Source organism: Molossus molossus, unplaced genomic scaffold (assembly GCF_014108415.1).
Source record: "Molossus molossus isolate mMolMol1 unplaced genomic scaffold, mMolMol1.p scaffold_m16_p_20, whole genome shotgun sequence".
Taxonomy (NCBI): domain Eukaryota; kingdom Metazoa; phylum Chordata; class Mammalia; order Chiroptera; family Molossidae; genus Molossus; species Molossus molossus.
This window is the reverse complement of record NW_023425356.1, coordinates 30,285,003-30,303,641: the sequence shown is the minus strand read 5'-3', so window position 1 is coordinate 30,303,641 and position 18,639 is coordinate 30,285,003. Positions and strand designations below refer to the sequence as shown.

Genomic DNA, 18,639 nt, shown 5'->3' with positions numbered 1-18,639 from the left:
GCTTGCGTACTTGGGTACTAGACTGTCAGCTCCCTGAGGGTGGGACGGCTTCCCTGTCACTCACCTCCAGGCAGGTCCAGAGCCTGTCTGCAGGGCCGTCACGCGCCCCGGTGCCGGCAGGTGGCGCTGTGCACACCCTGTGTGGTGTGGGTGCCCTGAGTGCCCAATAGCAGATGGGCGCCGCCAACGTACCGCAATTTATCGGGACAGGGCTGATAGCTCCTCTCCCCTCCCCCTGCACACGTGCACGCATCTCACCGGTGCCTGTTTCCCGACAGATGAGAAGGAGGAGAGCATCCTGGGCAGCATCCCCCTCCTGAGCTTCCGGGTGGCCGCAGTGCAGCCCTCGGACAACATCAGCCGAAAACACACCTTTAAGGTCAGTTGGCCTTCCTCTCCCAGGTCAGACGGGGGAGGGGGCTTTTCCGGAGCAGAGGGGATGGGGACCGGGCAAGTGCCACCTCCTGAAGGAGTCCAAGTGGCAGTGGAGGGCGGCCGTGGGCGGTGGCCCCCATGCAGGCTGTCCTAAGGCTGAGGTGAGGCCATGTGGGGACCCCTTCCTCCTTCCTCAGGGGTTGGCTGGTGGTTCTCCCCAGGCTGGGCCAGTAGAGATGTGGTTCAGTGGAACCACCGCTTTCCTGGGGCAGGAGTGAGGAGTGTATCGGCTCTATGGGGATAAATATCGGCAGATGGAGCCTAGTTGTCCCCTGAGCCTCTGCTCAGTGGTCTGGCACCTGAGGGACCCCGAGCAGTGAGGCAGGCGCAGTGGGCGGGAGGGGCGCTGAAAGCCTTTCTGGAAAGTCTTCCTCCCCAACCTGGGCCAGGAAACTAGATCTACAGTCAAACGTACTCAAATTTCAATCTCTAGAGAAAACTAGGGGTGAGTTTCGTTAGTATCAAGAGAAGCGAGCCTCATGCAGACAGTTCTAGAGAACAAGGGTGCAGCGAGCCTCCCTCGTTACCCCCAGGGAGCCACCCATCCAAGGCTGTGGCTGCCTCATCCTGGGCGGTGTTTTTAAACATTTAAAAATGCACGACAGTAAAAACGATCTTTAAAAATGGCTCCTCTTGTATTTTATGACGTAAAGACCCTAGGTTCCTTTTTATTTCTCAGATATGACATTATGATGTTGCCCATGCATGTTCTTAGCATAAGGCCCTTCTCTCCCAGTCGAGAATGTCGTCCAAGGCCCTGGAAACCTGAAGCTGGGGTGTTAGATGATGGGACCTGCCGGTTACCCCCGGCCAGGGTCTGAGCCTCAGAGGCTGCCCTTGCTGTCTTCCGACTGGTGGCCCACCACGGAGAGGAGGTGGGCAGCAGCTGCAGGTGCTGCTCGGGGAACAGGGAGGGACTTCTCTGGCACATAATTAGTTTCCAGCCTCCCGGGTCCTGTCTGCCAGAGGTGTGAACAGAATGAACAATTAATAAAACTGGCTCCGGGGAGCAGGGTTCTAGCTGTGGAAATAGGAACAGGCTGTTTAACCAACAACAGTCCTGCTATAACAGACACACTCACACCCACACAAGCAGCCAGCCTGTCTCGCCCTCCCTTCCAGGCCTGTGGGTAGACCCATGCACACTCCAGCTCGGAGCTCAGCAGGCATCGGGTCAACAGCTGATGACTGACACGCCCACCCACCGTAAACAGCAGATCTTATTTCTGTGCCCATCGGCGCTCTCCTCCTTCCCTGTCCCCCAAGGAGTTCACTGCCTCTTTAAACCAACCCCAGAGCTGTGCTCAGTGGCCACAAAGGGTTCCAATTGCGGCTATTCAGACGCCCTTCCCCAGGGAAGGGAGGGTTGCTGAGACAGATGGGAGGCTTGTCCTGCTGTGGCCACCGAGCGAAACTCTTGGATGGCTGATAATGAGCCTGTGCTGTTCCTGCCCAGCCTGCTGCTGAATGCCTTAACCTATTCCTGTCCCAGCCCCGTGGGTTCTCGGTGGGCTTCACCCCCCTGGGATTCCCCCCTCAATTCTCTGGTTCCCTTTTCTGGTTCCAGGCGGGTGTTCCCTCCTGGCTCCTCCTCAGATGCCCTGTCTTCCCCAAGCCCTCTGCCTCCGTCACCCCACCCCCAGCAGTTGTTCCCAGGCCTTTGCTCCCTCCTTGTCTCCCTCCCCCTGCCATCCCCCACGGGTGTGTTCTGTCCTCCAGTTTCCGTGAGCTCTTCCAGTGCAGAGAGCATGGCTTTGCTGGCCTGTGCCCGGAGCCCAGAGCATGCTCTGCCCTCTCAGGAGGCTCTCAGGATGCTTTGCATTTAACGCACCTGCTGCCCACTCCTACCAGCTCCAGAACACACCCAGAGTCCCACCGGTGTCCCTGTGCTCCGCGGCAACCTTGTGTTCTCCACACAGAGGGCTCAGCTGGGCCCCTGATTGCCACATCCCTGCGTAGTTTCAACCCCCAGACACCTCCTTACAGCCTCACTGGCTTTTCCTCAGCACCCCCCTGCCTCTGCAGACATGCTGGGCCCCCTGCTGGAGGGTGGGGACTGGCAGGATCCAGAGGAAGGAGGCCCGTCTCTACCCCTAGAGGAGCATGTGCCCGCTCTGGGTGAGGGCTCCTGTCAGAAGGAATCCTAGGCAGGGGAAAGGGCCGTAGAGGAGCGAAGGTCCGACCAGGAAAGCATTTGGAGGGTGTGGATCTATTGCTCGTAGGGGAGCCCCGGGGCTTGGTCAGAGAAGCCCTTTCTTCTCTCCTTTCAACCGCAGAGGCCCAGGATTTAGCATCCAAGGGGTCAGAGGCCAAAGTGAGGTTCCCATCTGAGACCCTTAGTCACTTTGGATCTCTCCTGCAGAGTGCGATAAGTCTGCCTTTCCTGGGGACCGAGGTCTCACCTCGGGGTACGCTGAGGTCCCACAAAGAACCTAGCTCTGGAGCTTCTTTTCCCTGTGGCCTAGGAATCTTGAGTTTCACTGGGTAGACCCCTCCCATTCAACACACGCATCCATCAAGGCCAGCGCTGGTCAGGAACAGTGGGGCTAGCACTGGGCTTCCCTGACTTCTCTCCACCACCAGCCCTCCTTGGGGCAAGCTCTCCACAGCCCCCCTGGTGGGCTGAACTGGGCATTGCCCGGTGCTGCCATCCCAATGGTAACACCGGAGTAGAAGGGGATCGTTCGAATAGCTCCCCACTTTCGTCTGCTCCTCGACATTCCTGCCGCATCGTCTTGTCTCTCTCTGGTGTTTGGTTGACCTGTTCTCTGCTTCTCCTTCTGACTGCCTGAGGACCCCTCCTCTGCACAGGAGCTTTCTTCTGGGTTCCCGCCCGCCACGCCTGCTCGCGGCCGCCAACTAGGTAGCGTGCTCTGACGGTCTGTGCGCCCCTTGCATGCCGTGAGAGAGGCCTGGCTGTCCACACGAAGGGACAGTGCTGGCTTCTCGAGGCCCAGAGATTGGTGTATGCTGGGGGGCATCTCCCCCAGACCTCGGGTAATTGCCCCTCAAATCAAAGATAGAATGCGAGGGGAGAGTGGGCATGGTGATTGTCTCACCTGCTTACAATCACCTCCGGTGGGGCAGGTAGCTTACCTGGGCTGCCCAGTGGCGTCCAGAGAGCTAGCCAAGGCGGGCACCTGGGTGTCAGCTGGAGCACTTGGTAACCTGTGGGCCATCCTCACCTTGCAACTGAGCTCCATGTGGGAAAAAGCTGCAGGTCGTGGGAATGGCCTTCCTAACCACCATTTCTGTGGGGATGGGTGTCTTCTCCCTACAGGTGACTGTGTGCTGGGTGGACGCGGCGGGGGCCAGTTCCACGAACTGCCTCTCCCCACAGGCGGAGCACGCCGGGGTCCGCACCTACTTCTTTAGCGCCGAGAGCCCCGAGGAGCAGGAAGCCTGGATCCAGGCCATGGGGGAGGCAGCCCGAGTGCAGATCCCCCCAGCCCAGAAGTCGTTGCCCCAACCTATGCGTCTCAAGTGAGTGCCAGGGCCCTGGGCCTAGGTGTGGGGAGTGCCAGAGAGAAAGGGAGAGAGAGAGGAGGTGTGTCACTGAACCCAGTGTGCTGGCCCGAACCTCTGAGCACGGCGCCCAGCTGAGAGATTTCTCAGAGCCGGTCGTCTCTTCCCCCCATGGGCTCTTCCTCTTCTCTCTGAGCTGGTGGAGGCCAAGAGAGAAGCCAGGGTCCACTGGGGCCTGGCCAGGAGCCGAAGGCCCGGGTCACTTGCTTAGTTTTCATGGCTGTGCGTGTGATGCTCATAGCCTTTGGAGGCAGGTGGACTCCGGCTCAAACCCTAGCTCGGCCACTTGCCCATAGTGCTGCCTAAGTTATTCTGTGAACCCGAGTTTCCTTTCCCCAAAGGCAGCGATCATAATCCTGCCCCACAGGTGCTGTGAGGACTGGACAGTAGATATAGAGCCTGCTGTGTCCTGAGCACCCAGCGCTTGGCTGTTGCCCCCTCCTCGTCCACAGTCTGGGCGCCCGTCTGGGCGTGAACTGCGCATTGAGTTAGATGTTCACAGGGATCCAGGAGGTGTTGCGGTGTCGACTCCAAGTCTGTTCACATGCCGTGGCAGTGTTCACCAAGCACTGTCTCAGCACGAACGTTGAATGTGTTGAGTTGGAGAAGCTATAGGAGAACATGGCCACGAGAGCCCATCTTTGCCTCACCAAGGGGCGTGCTTCCAGGAGTTCTCGCGTTCGTTTCATAAGAAGTGGCTGCAGTTAGACACGCGTAAGGCGCTATATTGGGTGTTAGGAAAACAAGGGAGCAGAATTCTGACACGCTCCTGCCGCGCGGAGCTTGTGTTCTAACACAGTCGGTCCTGGGAGAAGCTTGTTTCTGAGAAGGGAAGGAGCATGTCTGTGCTGTGAGTTGGAGGCCACAGCGGCTGCCCTGGTGCCAGCGTGTCGGGCCCTGCAGCAGTCCTCTGGAGGGCACCGTTATCCTCATCCTGCCGACCCGGGCCTGGGCTCATGGCAGTTGTGATAGGAGAAAGGGCTGGCCTATAACAAGCCTCTGTAGCTGGGACATCCAGGGTGGTTGGCGCTATGAGGCCAGTACAGTGAATACCAGGTGTGGGGTCTGTATCCGAGACAGACTACAAAGGAGACGCAGGCTGGGTGAGAGTCTTGGCCCGAGATTGAAGGCTGGGCTGACGGCAGGTCGGCTGAAGGGAGTGGAGTGACCCCCGGGAGGAGACCTGGAGGCAGAATGCGTAGGTCGTGCGTAGGCGGGATCAGATGCCTTTTTACAACAACTGGGAAACAGAGTTGTAATGTGATAATTCTGTTCCCACTGCTACCTTTCTGCCTGTCCTTCCCGCTCCTTTTCTCCCTCCCCGTTTACCACCCCCCACCCGACTCCGTGCTGGGCTGGAGTCACTGACATCATCTCCCTTGGCACCCTGCAGCCACGAGAAGCCAGACTCCGAGAACGTCCCACTCAGCAAGCACCACCACCAGCCGCCTCACAGCAGCGTCCCCAAGCCTGAGCCAGAGGCCAAGACTCGAGGGGAGGGGGATGGCCGAGGCTGTGAGAAGGCGGACAGGCGGCCTGAGCTGCCCGAAGTCCAGAGCGAGCCTCTGGTGAAAGCCAATGGCATCCAAGCTGGACTGGACCCAGCCTCAGAGCCTGGCAGCCCTCACCCTGAGGGCCCAAGGGTCCCAGGGGGCAGGGAGCGGCCCGCCCAGCCCAATGGCTGGCAGTATAGCTCCCCAAGCCGACCGGGGAGCACAGCTTTCCCGCCCCAGGACTCAGAGAGTGGGGGGCACCGGCCGAGCTTCCCCCCCCACGCCAACCCTGACAAGATTGCCCAGCGCAAGAGCTCCATGAACCAGCTTCAGCAGTGGGTGAACCTGCGTCGGGGGGTGCCCCCACCTGAAGACCTTCGGAGGTGAGGCCTGGGGAGGGGCCGGGGTGGAGCTGGGATGCTGTGGCCTGAGGGCTGGGGCTGGCGAAGGAACATGAGAGGCAGCCCCCGCTGGAATCTTCTGGAAGCCCCTGGACTCCTGGTTTGCCCAAACCTTTCCTGTTCTCATGGCTCCCTCTGCCCTGATGTGGCGCTCTCTCTCCGTCCTGCGGAGGAAGGGACAGAGCGCCCAGTGTCTCCCCACAAGGGAGCTGGGCGGCCCAGGAAGCAGCCAGGCAGTCGTAGGGAGGGTCCTTGAAGTCGGTCCAGTCGGACATCCGTCCGCCAGAGCGTCTGACCCTCTCACAGCATCCTCTGTTCCAGGGTTTGCACTGACATGAGATGCACTCAGCGGCCGCCAGGCTTGGTTTGAACGGCTGTCATTGTTTGAAAGCCAATGTTGATAGGCGGTGTTTACAAAGAGAAAAGAAACAAAATGTTGCCACTCGTGCATCTCAGTTCTGCCCTCTATACCAGTTTACTCTTTTGTTTAGTGACGGCTTTCAAACACTGCAGATACGCATTGGGCCCCGGTCTGGGCGGCTGGGGCAGGTACCGGCCTCGGAGACCTGCTCCCTGCTGGCGGCCTGGGCCGGGCGCTGCCCTGCGGGGAGAGCACCTCACTTGGCACAGCCCCGAAAGTCAGGGTGCCGCCCTGCGTTCCCCCTCCGCCGCTCCCCCCAGGTGCCTGGGACACTTGCTGTCTCGTGTTTGCCTCTCGGACAGGATCTGATAAATTGTTTCCTGCGGAGATAGAGATGGCTAATAAGGCTTCAGGTTTCTCCCCAGGGGCATTTCATTTTAGGGACAAAGATGGCAGGTCTGACTGGTGGAATTCTAGACCTCAGGGAACTGGTTGAGGGAGGGCTCTGAGGAGGGGTCTTCCCTGAACCTCTGGAGACGAACCTGGTGCCCTGAGCTCGCAAGGCCAGCCCGAGGCACCAGTCACCTGATCAAACCCACTGGAGCTGGAGGCCGCCTGGTGCCGCCGGGGCAGGGCAGACCAGTAGGGACATGCCCGCTCTGTCCACTTCCTCATGCTGTCCTCTCTCTCAGTCCCTCTAGGTTCTACCCCACGTCCCGCAGGGCCCCTGAGTATTACGGCTCCTACTCCTCCCAGTACCCCGATGATTACCAGTACTACCCGCCAGGGGTGCGGCCCGACAGCATCTGCTCCATGCCTGCCTACGACCGCATCAGCCCGCCCTGGGCCCTGGAGGACAAGCGCCACTCCTTCCGCAACGGGTGTGGGTGGAAGGAGCCTGCCAGCTATGGACGGCAGGACAGCTCTGTCTGGATCCCCAGCCCCTCCCGGCGGCCGGTCTACTACGACGAGCTGGAGGCTGCCTCGGGCTCGCTGCGCCGCCTGTCCTTGGAGCCCCGGTCCCACTCGGTGCCCCGCTCACCCAGCCAGGGCTCCTACAGCCGTGCCCGCATTTACTCCCCCATCCGTTCGCCCAGCGCCCGGTTTGAGCGGCTGCCGCCTCGCAGTGAGGACATCTACGCTGACCCCGCTGCCTATGTGATGCGGCGCTCCATCAGCTCTCCCAAGGTGAGCCACCAGCCTGCCTCTTCCTCCTCCCTGGAGGTCCCCCAGAAGCCTGAGACCGTCTGCAGAGGAGAGACAGGACATGGGGACGCTGGGCTGTGTGTTGACAGGGCCAGCAATGCTGCCCAGGGAGCCACTGGCCCTGGGGTTCTGTCCCCAGGAGAGCTGCCCTGGGGGACTTGCTTTGCCCCCCTGAGTAGGAACATTGCTTTCTGTGCCCATTGCCAGATTATGCCAAGAACCCTACTTCTATAAGGGCAGAGAGGGTTCTGACTTTTCAGACCATGAGGAAGAGATCATTGCAAGGACCTTGCACTGGATCAAGCTGTCCATTTAATTTGGAATCTGCTCTGGGTCAGGATACAAATATCTCTAACCTCGAGCTCCAGTTGGTGGGGAAGTCTGTGTCCCAGCCGGACCCTCTCACCTCTCCCATCCCCTTTCTCTTCCAGTATGATTACCTGGGAGACAGGCGGCCAGTCCCTGCAGGACTGTACCCCTACAACTACCCACCACCCCCCACGGTTCACGATAAGATGGTATGTCCTCTCCTCCCTCACTCCTCCCCTCAGGGCCTCTCCTCCCAGAGAGGGCCTCTGTGCCCAATGCCTGGCCCAGGTGGTTTTGGTAGCCTCTGGATACCTCCTTCCTCCCAGCAGGACTCTACCCCCAAGAGAGTTTGGTGCCAGTTACCCCTTCTCTTCTGACACAGGACGTGGTCTGGAACCATGCAATGTCCTGACCCGGACCTCAGAACAGTCCGGCAGCATGCCCAGGGGCCCGGACAAGGGCTCCGATTGCGGGCAGGGAAGGAAGTGGGGCTAGAGCCCCCAACACCAGGCATGGTCTTCTAGCCTTTCCCTCCAGTGGGTCCCTGCAGGGAACGCCACTTTGGGGACGGAGACAGTGGTAGGACTGAGGAAGGACGGACTTCCCTTGTGGTGTGTCCTCCGTTCCTCTCCGCTGGGTACTGTCCTAAGCATTCTGTCTCTACCTGGAGACCTAGATGCAGATGCTCCACCTGAGGGGCTGGGGAAACCCACTGGTGCCAGCAGGCAGAGTCCTTGTCCCCAGGGGCCTGCTGCGGTCCCTTCTCCCGGCACAGCACCAGGAGGCCAGGGTGGAGGGGGCCTCGGCGGGCAGGGAGGCTGCCCCTCCATCCTTCTCCTCTGCCCGTCTGAACTCCAGCCTTGGCACATGCCATGCACCATCCAGAAACAACAGATTTTCCCAGACAATTCGGAAACATCTGGAGGTGCTGACTAGACAGCCTCAGTGCTGCTTCCCATGGGGTGGGGGGTCCAAGTGAGTCTCTCCCGTGGCTGGGCTGGGTGGCCCAGCAGGCAGCTTCTGTGCCCGCCTCCACCCTCGCCTCCACCCTTCCCCAGAGCTCCTCCAGGGCAGAGAGCCTCGTCCTTGCCCGGCTAACTCTTAACTGCTTTGCTTCCTTTTCATTGTTTTCTGTTGTCGTGTTCGTTTGTGTGTGTTGCCGTTGGGCCTCGGGCTCCGGGTAGGATGAACTTTTAGACCTTCAGTTGCAAAGAAACCTAGAGTATTTGGATCAGCAGGTAGGCAGAGCTGGTGCCCCCTCGCCTCCCCCTGCTCCTATCACATCTCTCCGCTGCTCCTCCCCTCCCCCCCCTCCTCATCCCCCACTCATTTGACAGCCTTTGTTGGGACAACCAGGACACAACAAAGTGGCTTATATTTTGGTTTGCGCCTTCACACCCCTTCCGTCAAAGCTCTTCAGGGCAGCTGGGAGTTTCTTGGGGAAAGGAGAACGTAAATGACCACATGAATAACTAACGCCGCCTCCCGTGTGTTCAGCCCAGATGGGATGGCCACCAGGGGGCAGGCAGGAGTTTGCATCGTCGCTGGAGAGAGTGGCAGCGATGAGATGCTTGATGAGATGCTTGGGCCTAAACTGCGAGGATTTCGCTGCCCGAATCTGGGAGAGTATCCTATCACACTCCATGGTCGCTGTTTACCTCCGCAATGTGTAAACTGAGGACTACAGACCTGTCCTAGGGTGATTTTAAAAACACACGACTCAGCGTGTTTGCCAGGCCTCCCTGCACACGCACGCGCAGCTGTGTTCCGGGAGCTCACTGCAGTTCCAGCCCAGTAGCACAGATGCGTGTCCTGAAGAGGCAGTGACTGTTCCCACGGGACAGAAGCCACTGGCTGCTGGGACCCCAGCTCCAGGGCTCTACCCGTTGACTACTTGGCCTTGTAGGGCTGAGGGCGCTGTGGCCCTCACGGCTTAGACAGGCCAGGGATCCACATGCTGGGCGTTTATCTGAGCACACACTCTTATGTTCAAAACTCTGCTACGAATCGTGGGGGACCTGGCCTGCACACACTGTCCCGTGGAGGCAGCCTGGGGGCTGGTGGAAAGAAGACTGACAGTAATAACAATAACAATGGCAGCAGCCACCAAAGTCGGGCTTCCTCTGTGCTCCACTCTATCCTAAGCTCCTTACAGGGCCTAGCTCACTCCATCTTTATCAAAACTGCAAGGCGGGTGCTCTGACTACCCCCATTTCATACCTGGTAAAACTACAGCACAGAGAGGTGAGGAAACAGGCCAAGAGCACACAGCCAAGGCATGGCCGAGCTTGGAACGTGCTGCTGAGCTGTGACCTGGTTGACAGCCCAGGGAATGTCTCGTAGATGAGGAAGCGGGGCCCAGATCTCCTCAGGGTGAGGGTGTGCTCTCAAAGCTGTTGAGAGGACCATAAACATGAAATCAGAGGCGGTAACTATGACCGTTGGTGGTTTTAGTCACAAGCCAGATGACCAGCGTCTCCCTGGGCCTCCATGTCTCCCTGGGAATCCCTGAGTCTGCATTTCAGTCTGCAGGGGAGGCGCCGCCACTCAAGGACGTTGCGGTCTAGTTCTAGCAGCATGTGCTGTGCAGCCCGTGGGGGGTCCAGCCCAGGATGCCAGGACCCCCGGGGGAGCAGGGCTGTCCACTTACTCAATGCAGACAGCAGGGCCTTTTCTGGGACTTCTGTCCTCTCAGAGGGGCAGGGCCCTTCGATCGGGGGCTTCAGAAATACCTTTTCAGAGGCTCTCCTCCTGGATAAACAGAGATATTCCAGATCATCCTAAAAGGCAGTTTTATCTGCTAAGAGTCTGGACTGTAGAGTCAAACACGGCACCTGAGTCCCAGCTCTGCCATTCACGAGGAGTTCATTTTTGTTTTTACCTTGAAAATGTCACTGAGACTCTCTGGGCCTCTGTGTTCTCCACTGTAAGATGGACATTGTGGAACCTGCCCTGTGGACCTCACAGAGGTGCGAGGGGAAACCAGTCAGAATGTAGAGGGGAGCACTTTCAGGCATTGGCAACGAGTGGTCATGGCTGCTATAGTCATTTTATTGTTCTCTTTCTTCGAAAACCCCGTTTCCGATATTAACCGAGCACCCTTACTGTGTGAGGCACCAGGAGGTGCTTTCTCACAGAGCCTCTCCTGCATTTTGGAGACAGGAGATGGTACACAGGCATCTTCCCAGAGACAGGACCACATGGGCTGAAAGATCCCCCAAACCACGCCAGGGTGGGAACAGGCCAGGGCGAGAACATGCCTGCTTCCCTCCTCTACTGCTCCATCAGCTGGCTGGGGGAGGGGTGAGATTAGTGGGCACCCAGGAGGAGCTGGCCTGCCCGGCCCTCTCACAGGCTGACGTGCTTTCCATCTGCCTTGTCTCCCACGCACATGCACACACCACACACATCACACACAAGACACAGGCATGACACAGCCAGCAGATGTAAACATACACACATACGCACGCCCCGTCCACAGCAAATACAATCTCATACACCCAGGCTCTAGGAAGATCAGTTTGAGTTCAGATCCTTCCCGAAAATGTGGTTGGTGTCCTGTTGACTTTTAACTATTTCACAGAGACTCAACCTGATATTACAACTGCTCTTTTGAGAGCCTTTTGAATTACATTTTATGCCGTGGAAAAAACTTGCAGTTAGCCTAAAGAGGTAGAAAAATCAGATTCTGGGAAAGTCTCTTCAAATGCCGCCTCGCCCGCCGCTGGGGTGGATGGTACCCCTCGCCAGAGCACGGCACTCAGAAGCAAGGCCCCATTTGGATGGCCATCTAAACGGTGTCAGGAAAATACATGTGGATCCAATAAAGATCGGAAAGATGGGGGCAAAAAATGTGGGGGCCTCTTGAACTGGGAACCCAGATCTTCCCTAAGGTGGCCCTGTCCCTTTCCTTAGTCACTTCTCCTCCCCAAAGAGCTTTTCCTGTACTACTCCTTTCTACTGCCTACTCCTGCAGATGAGACGTTAAAGGGACACAGCCAAGGACGCTCCCTAATACATTCGCTTTTTGATGCTGTCACACTGGAGCCAGTGGGGGAAATGATGGCACTTCCGGTTGATTTGATTGGCTTGTCCCCCCCCACCACCACCACCTTTCTTTTTTCCTTTCTTTTCATTTGCCAAAGAGTCTCTCCCCTCCATGTTCCCAATGATCCTTGAAACGTAAGATCACGTGTTGGGAGAGCAGTGTTCCACTATCTGGTGTCCCTTTAACACGGCTTGCTTGTTTTGGCCTCCTTATTTGCTCCCTAGTGTCATCCAAGATCGGCATGGATGCTACCAGCCCAGCTCTGGAAACCATGTTTAGCATCCTTTCTACTCTAGAGCAAGAGGTGGGCAGGGGCTGGGGAGAGAGGCCTGTGCCTGTATGTTTGGGAAGGCCCATCCAAAGAGCAGGTCCCAGCTGTTCTTCCTCAGTTGTTGCATTTGGTTCAAGTTTTGGGAGACTGGCCTTTGCAACTGCCTGTGCGGTCTTTGACCCAAGCAGTATGTGGAATGGGAGCTGGGGCAAGGAGGTGACGAACCTGGCCGATGTGGATGAGACCCACACTACTCGGGCACCCGGGGGAAGTGTCCTTGGGCTGGGCATCTTCAGAGCTGCCAACGCGGGCACGGTGGCCTCCCCGCTCCCTTCTGTGGCCTTCCCTCAAGGGCAGCTTCAGGGCTGGTCCTGAGATGGAGTTCCCCAAGGAAGAGCGATGGGTAAGGCCAAAAAGAGGGTGTTGGAGTCCCCAAGAGGACCGACCCTTTGCTGTCTCCGGGAAAGCAAGTGCAGGAGGGTGTGGGAAGGGATCTCTCCGTGAGTCTGAGTTTGAATCGTTCGTTCCTTCCTCTGCTGCAGATGAGTGAGAGCGAGACTCTCATCAGTATGGTGAACCGCATGGTGGAGAGCTCCTCCCCCAGGGCCCAGCTCTTCATGCAAGTAAGGCCTCTGCCTGGCAGCATGGTCTCTGTCGACACCCTTTCAGCTGCTTGTGCATGGTCGAGTCCACCCATCTGGGAAGGGGCTTGCTCCGCCCAACCCATTCATCTGCCAGGCCCCACCGCCCAGGCTCCGCCGGGTCTCCCTCCGTTATGTCCCCTGTGTTTCCTCCATTCTTCACGTTCATGGACACATCCAAGGCCCATTTCCCAAACCATCCAAGTAGCCAGCACCGACATCTCATGCCTGCCAGGGATTCGAATGTGCTTTTCAATGTCTAGGACTTCTGTTTTATACTTGGCGTCTTCTCCACAGACATTACTGGGGTGAAGGGCGTGGGGGTGTGATGTGGAACCACCCAGTGCCAAAGGTGTGAAGAGTGTGCTGTGGTCACCGGACGAGTCATCAAGGGCAGGGAGCATGTACTGGACCCAGAGACATTTCTGAATATGTATCAATCTGGTTTAGGCACAAGCCTTGTGACTGGTATTCAACCCACTAGGTCAATAATTCTCAACTATTTCCAGCGCTCATTCTATTCTCCCATGTTCTATCCTCATCCACAGCTGCAGGGTAACTGTTGTTCTCGTGATTGTTACCAATAAGCCGTCTGGGAGCTACATGCCCTTCGAGTCCCTCTTGGCAGTAGATCCTAGAGCGTAGGGAAGAGCAGACACACAGTATGTCTCTCTAGAATCAGCTGAGGACAATGGAAATGGAGCCTAGACTAGGCCATCCCAGGCTTCCCAGCCAGAGGATGGAGAACGCGCTCAGCTCAGGGTCCCAGATGGATGCTCCCAGAGGTGCTGTGCCGTGGTCTCTGGCAAAAATGGAGCAAGGACTGTCACTTTGCTGCCTCCACGTGCTCTTCTGCCCCCTGCTGCAGTAACCGGCCTCATGTTCCTGCAGGTCCCTCCGTACCCAGAAGTGTTCCGGGACAGCCTCCACACCTACAAGCTAAACGAACAAGACACAGATGTAAGAGCAGCTCTCCTGCTCCCTCTGTCCACTCAGCCCCTCGCGCTGCCCTCGTCCTCGAGCTCCTGCGCGGGGCTCCTCGCCTCCATCCGTCTCTCCTCTTCATGCATTTGATCCATGTCCTCTCTCACGGCAAAGACAACCTTCTGCCTGTCCCTCCTCATCCCCCTTCCTTTCTCGTTCTTCCCACTCGCCCCTGCCTCCCTCGCCGGCTGTGTGCTTCCCCATGACCCCCCGCCCCTTGTCTCCAGCAGTGGGACCTGCTTATCACAGGCACACAGACTTTGTTAGGAGGTCAGTCGTAGTCCCCAGGTAACTGGCAAGAAGCATATGGCCATGCCCCGGCCCTCGGGGGCTTCAGGGTAGTGGCAGACACCAGGTGACAGTAGGTAGCAGCGTAAGGTTCATACACTGAACGGCCCCATCAGAGGTTCTGCAGGAGTGTGGCATAGTGAGACCATGTGGGCTGGTGGGTCAGGGTCACACAGGTAGCATGGGAGCTGGCCTTGAACTCAAAGGCCCAGAGGGCAAGGTCTGGTTCAGGGGAAAGGCGCGCGGGGTGTTCTGCACGTCGGAGAGCACACGTCCTTCCAGAAGAGAAGTGTGGCCTAGCCTGCATCCTCCCCTCCCCACTGGCCTTGCCCGGGTACAGATCTGCCCGGCAGGCCTGGGAAAGGCTCCATCCAGGCAAAGACCAGACCTCCGGGCGACCCCGGCATCAGCCATGCTGAGACCCTGGAGGGGGGAGGGGAGACCAGGGCGTGGGGAACGAGTTTTTATTCACTGGTTTCTTTTATTTATTTTTCTTTATTGATTTTAGAGCAAGAGGAAGGGAGAGGGAGGGAGAGAAAAACGTTGATGAGAGAGAACATCGATTGGCTGCCCCTGCAGGCCCCACGGGGGATCTGGCCCAGAACCTGGGCATGTGCCCTGGCGGGGAGTTGAACTGGCGACCTCTGGGTGCATGGGTTGGTGCTCAACCACTGAGCCACACTGGCTGGCAGTTCACTGGTTTTCTACCTACCCCTCGAGTCCATACCCACAGAGGAGGCCTGGAAGGTCAGGCCGTATGATCCCCACCCCTCTGAATTGGGAGCCCTGGGAGGACAGGCACGGAGGAGCTTAACGGTTGGCTCTCTTCTGTCAGGCTGCCTCACTTCCTCAGAGAACAAACACACCTCCCCTCTCAGTGGGCACTTGGGGAGTCTCCCAAGGTAAAGCCTGGCTTCCTGTTCCCAGGAGTTTCCCAAATCAAGGCGAAGGGCTAGGGTTTCTCAGCAGGGGAAGGAAGGCGGTATCCAGAGGCCGGGCCCTGCCACTCCAAGTTTCAGGTCCCCAGCCAACCGTGTCCTTCACCCCCTTCTCTCTCCCTTCTTCCTCCTACTCCCTTGGGACCCCAGAAGTTGCTGGGCAAATTGTGTGAGCAGAACAAGGTGGTGAGGGAGCAGGACCGGCTGGTGCAGCAGCTCCGAGCTGAGAAGGTGAGAGCCACGGGGTGGCCTGCAGTGGGGACACGTCGGGGGCTGGCGTGGAGGTGTGGGCCGCTCGCTCCCTCCTGACTAAACTGGCAGCGCTCTGCCCTCCGCGAGTGTCCGTCCTGCCCTTATCAGACCTCGAAGCTCTCCGGGGCCTGAGGCTGTGTGAGGACACCCTCCTCTACTCGGCCTGGTGGACCTCTGGGCTCAGGCCTGTGTTGCTCACAGCCCAGGAGCTGTCGGCAGCTCAGAGCCGTTCCCCTGCCTCCCTTCAGGAGAGCCTGGAAAGTGCCTTGATGGGGACCCACCAGGAGCTGGAGATGTTCGGAAGCCAGCCCGCCTACCCAGAGAAGCTGCTGCATAAGAAGGAGGCGCTGCAGAACCAGCTCATCAACATCCGGGTGGAGCTGTCGCAGGCAACAACGGTAACCAGAGCGCGGGGCCTGCGCCACCTGGAGAGCCTCCCCTCCCGGGTGGCGCTCCCAACCCCGGGTCCCCTCAGAGGGCCGGAGCGGGGTGCTCCTTTAACACGCCCTTGCAAAGGGCCGCGCTAAGCCAGGCTGCTCGCTCCATCGTCTCCAGGGACACTGGCACTTTTTCCAACTACAGCTGCACCGGATTTGTTCAGGGCGGCGTAAAATCAAGGCCACTCATTTTTCTTGGCTGCTCTAAGACTTTTGCTGACCACCTCTGCGGCTCCCCCGGGGACCCTGGACACCAGCAGCCATGCTTCTGTCCTAGTCACTTCCTGGTGGGCACAGGGCAGGCCTCCAGTACCAATGGCCTGGGTAGTAGCTCCGGGGACTGCATCAGAAGCCCCAGGAAAGTGTGGCCCAGAAAGGAGAGCAAACCCCTTCCCTCCACCTCCTTTCATTTGTCCTCCACTTTGAATTGTCCAGTCTGGGCCAGCGGGAGGGTGAGGGAGTGCTGTCCACCCTCCAGCCTTGCACATATCCGGAGAGGATGCCGCTTTTTCTTTATTTTGGTTTGCAGCAGGGTGGGCTGTGGCATCTTGTGTAAGGCTGGTGTTTGGCTGTCATTAGAATGGGCCCTCTCCTCCTGGCCCTCTGTGCCTCCCCCAGACCTCAGGCACCCTGGCCCCAGGCCCATGGAGGAGGAGGAGGACCCTGGGCGGTGGCTTCTTTCTCAGTACACCCTCCCCGTGCAGGCCCTGACCAACAGCACCCTGGAGTATGAGAACCTGGAGGCGGAGGTCTCTGCCCTGCACGATGACCTCTGGGAACAGCTCCACGTGGACATGCAGGTGAAGAGTGCCCCTGGGCATCTGGGGGTGACGTGTGCATTGGGCCTTCCCTTGTCATTTTGGCCCAAAGAGACCAGACTGGCTTCCTTTCTTGCTTGAGAGACTTCAGGCTTAAGACGAGGAGTCGATTCTGAGACAAAAGGCAAGGTTCAGGGCCGCTTGAAGCCGACTCTGCATTTCAGGATGAAGATAATGGGGGATTCTTCAGGTCCATCAAATGACGGGTGGAGTTGAGTAGGAGCATAGGAATTCCACTAGGTGTGAGATGTTTTGGACTGAAAGGAGTGAGCAGGCGTGTAATGTGAGTGCAAGGCACATGCAAACCTCTGGACATCAGCAGGGCACCGTCCGAAGCCATGCGCGTGGGCATGCACCTTGAGACGGGCTTTCCTGTCTGGGCCTCGTTAGACACTCCGTCTGGGCAGCGGCCGGCCGTGTTGACCGGGGGCCTCTTGTTCTTCGCGTCCCTCGGTCTTTTCTCTGCCCAGCCACTCACGTCCCGCCCTCTTCTCTAGCTGGCACTGCAAGCCCCGTTTCTCTGACGTAGTTAAAACCCTGGTCTCCCCAGTTTCCCTCCTGTTTCCCACCCCGGTAAGGAAGCCCCCCACCCCAGCCTTGCAGCTGCTTAGGGAGTGGGGTGAAGGCCCGCCTGGTGCAGCGGGCCCCATGTCGCCAGGGTCTGGGCAGGGTTAGGAGGCAGGGCAGTGTTGTGATCAAGACCACCAGCTTTTGGAACAAATGAACCCAGATCCAGATGGTAGTCGCGCAACTCACTAGCGGGCGGTCGGGCCTGAGTCCCTCCATCTCCGAGGTGGGCACAGCTCCGCCCTCGCCGGAGCTGGGAAGCCGAAACGGGTTCGCGTGTGCCCAGCACTGAGCGCGTGGCCTGCCGGGCGGTGCTGCGTGAGTGGCGGCTGGTATTTCTCGGAGGGGGTCCCGTATCGGAACAGAATGTATGAGTATTTAGGCATGTGCTGGGGGCTGTTAAAGACCGATTTGGAGTGGAAGAGAAACAGGGACTAGATGCTCTCAGCCCTGGAAAACAGGCCACCATGAAATGTCCACTCGAAGGGCCTTCCCGCTGAGACGGCCCTGTCGCCCCTGGAGCAGCTCTGAGGGGCGAGTCCTCACTCTTGGTTCTGAGTCTCAGATTTACCTACAGGGTCTCTTTACTGTGATGGTGGAGTCTCTCCTCTGGCAACTCAGACTCTGTTGTAGGGAGGCTGGAGAAGCAGAGGCTGCCCATGAGAAAGATGGTGTGCTAGGGGGTGTGTGTGCTGGAGGTGTGTGTGTGCAAGAGGGATGTGTGTATGTATGTGTGTGCTGGAGGTGTGTGTGTGTGCTGGAGGGATTGTGTGTGCAAGAGGGATGTGTGTATGTATGTGTGTGCTGGAGGTGTGTGTGTGTGCTGGAGGGATTGTGTGTGCAAGAAGGATGTGTGTGTGTATGTGTGTGCTGGAGGTGTGTGTGTGTGCAAGAGGGATGTGTATATGTATGTGTGTGCTGGAGGGATTGTGTGTGCAAGAGGGATGTGTGTATGTATGTGTGTGCTGGAGGTGTGTGTGTGTGCTGGAGGGATATGTGTGTGCAAGAGGGATGTGTGTGTGTGCTGGAGGGATGTGTGTATGTATGTGTGTGCTGGAGGTGTGTGTGTGTGCTGGAGTGATGTGTGTATGTATGTGTGTGCTGGAGAGGTATATGTGTTTTGAGGGGTGTGTGTGTGTGCTGGAGAGGTATGTGTGTGATTTTGAGGGGTGTGTATGGTGGAGGGATGTGTGTGTGTGTGCGCACGTGCTGGAGCTGTGTGTGTGTACACACACTTGCGTGCACAAGGCCCCTGCCCGCTGCCGGGTGAAGGGATGTGGGGAAAGGGCTGGGACCCTCCTCGGCAGTCCCTTCCTTTGACCTGCCCTGTGGCTCCTTCAGAACGAGGCGCTCAGCCGGCAGATCCAGAAGGAGATTTGGAGGATCCAGGATGTGATGGAGGGGCTCAGGAAGAACAACCCCTCCCGGGGCACCGACACGGCCAAGCACAGAGGTGGGCGCCTCCCCCACCAGCCCCGGGGCTTCTGGCTTCACCAGAAACGCTCCGGTGTTCTGGCCTGCACCCCACACCCGCCAGCTCACACTTCTCTGGGCCCTCACTCTGTGCTCAGACCAGTAAGGGCCTTCTCAGCACCCCAGAATCTTCCCTGGGCCCTGGGATGGGGGGTGGGACTCCCTTACCTGCCACTCTGAGATGCTTTTGAC

The 18,639-nt window shown here is 58.4% G+C and overlaps 1 protein-coding gene across 4 annotated transcripts in view; it reads left to right on the top strand.

The window, feature by feature from the left end:
- Positions 1-18,639, top strand: part of PLEKHA6 (pleckstrin homology domain containing A6) — a 120,314-nt gene that overhangs the window by 85,357 nt on the left and 16,318 nt on the right. For 2 of the 4 annotated variants that reach the window (XM_036273359.1, XM_036273358.1), the window contains exons 6-14: positions 279-379; positions 3,716-3,918; positions 5,354-5,836; positions 6,908-7,403; positions 13,582-13,650; positions 15,051-15,131; positions 15,401-15,550; positions 16,294-16,389; positions 18,316-18,427. In XM_036273359.1, the coding sequence (XP_036129252.1) occupies positions 279-379; positions 3,716-3,918; positions 5,354-5,836; positions 6,908-7,403; positions 13,582-13,650; positions 15,051-15,131; positions 15,401-15,550; positions 16,294-16,389; positions 18,316-18,427 (1,791 nt within the window). Of the gene's footprint in view, positions 1-278; positions 380-3,715; positions 3,919-5,353; positions 5,837-6,907; positions 7,404-7,852; positions 7,940-12,591; positions 12,673-13,581; positions 13,651-15,050; positions 15,132-15,400; positions 15,551-16,293; positions 16,390-18,315; positions 18,428-18,639 lie in introns of all 4 variants that reach the window. The other 2 variants (XM_036273357.1, XM_036273360.1) reach the window with 2 other exon arrangements.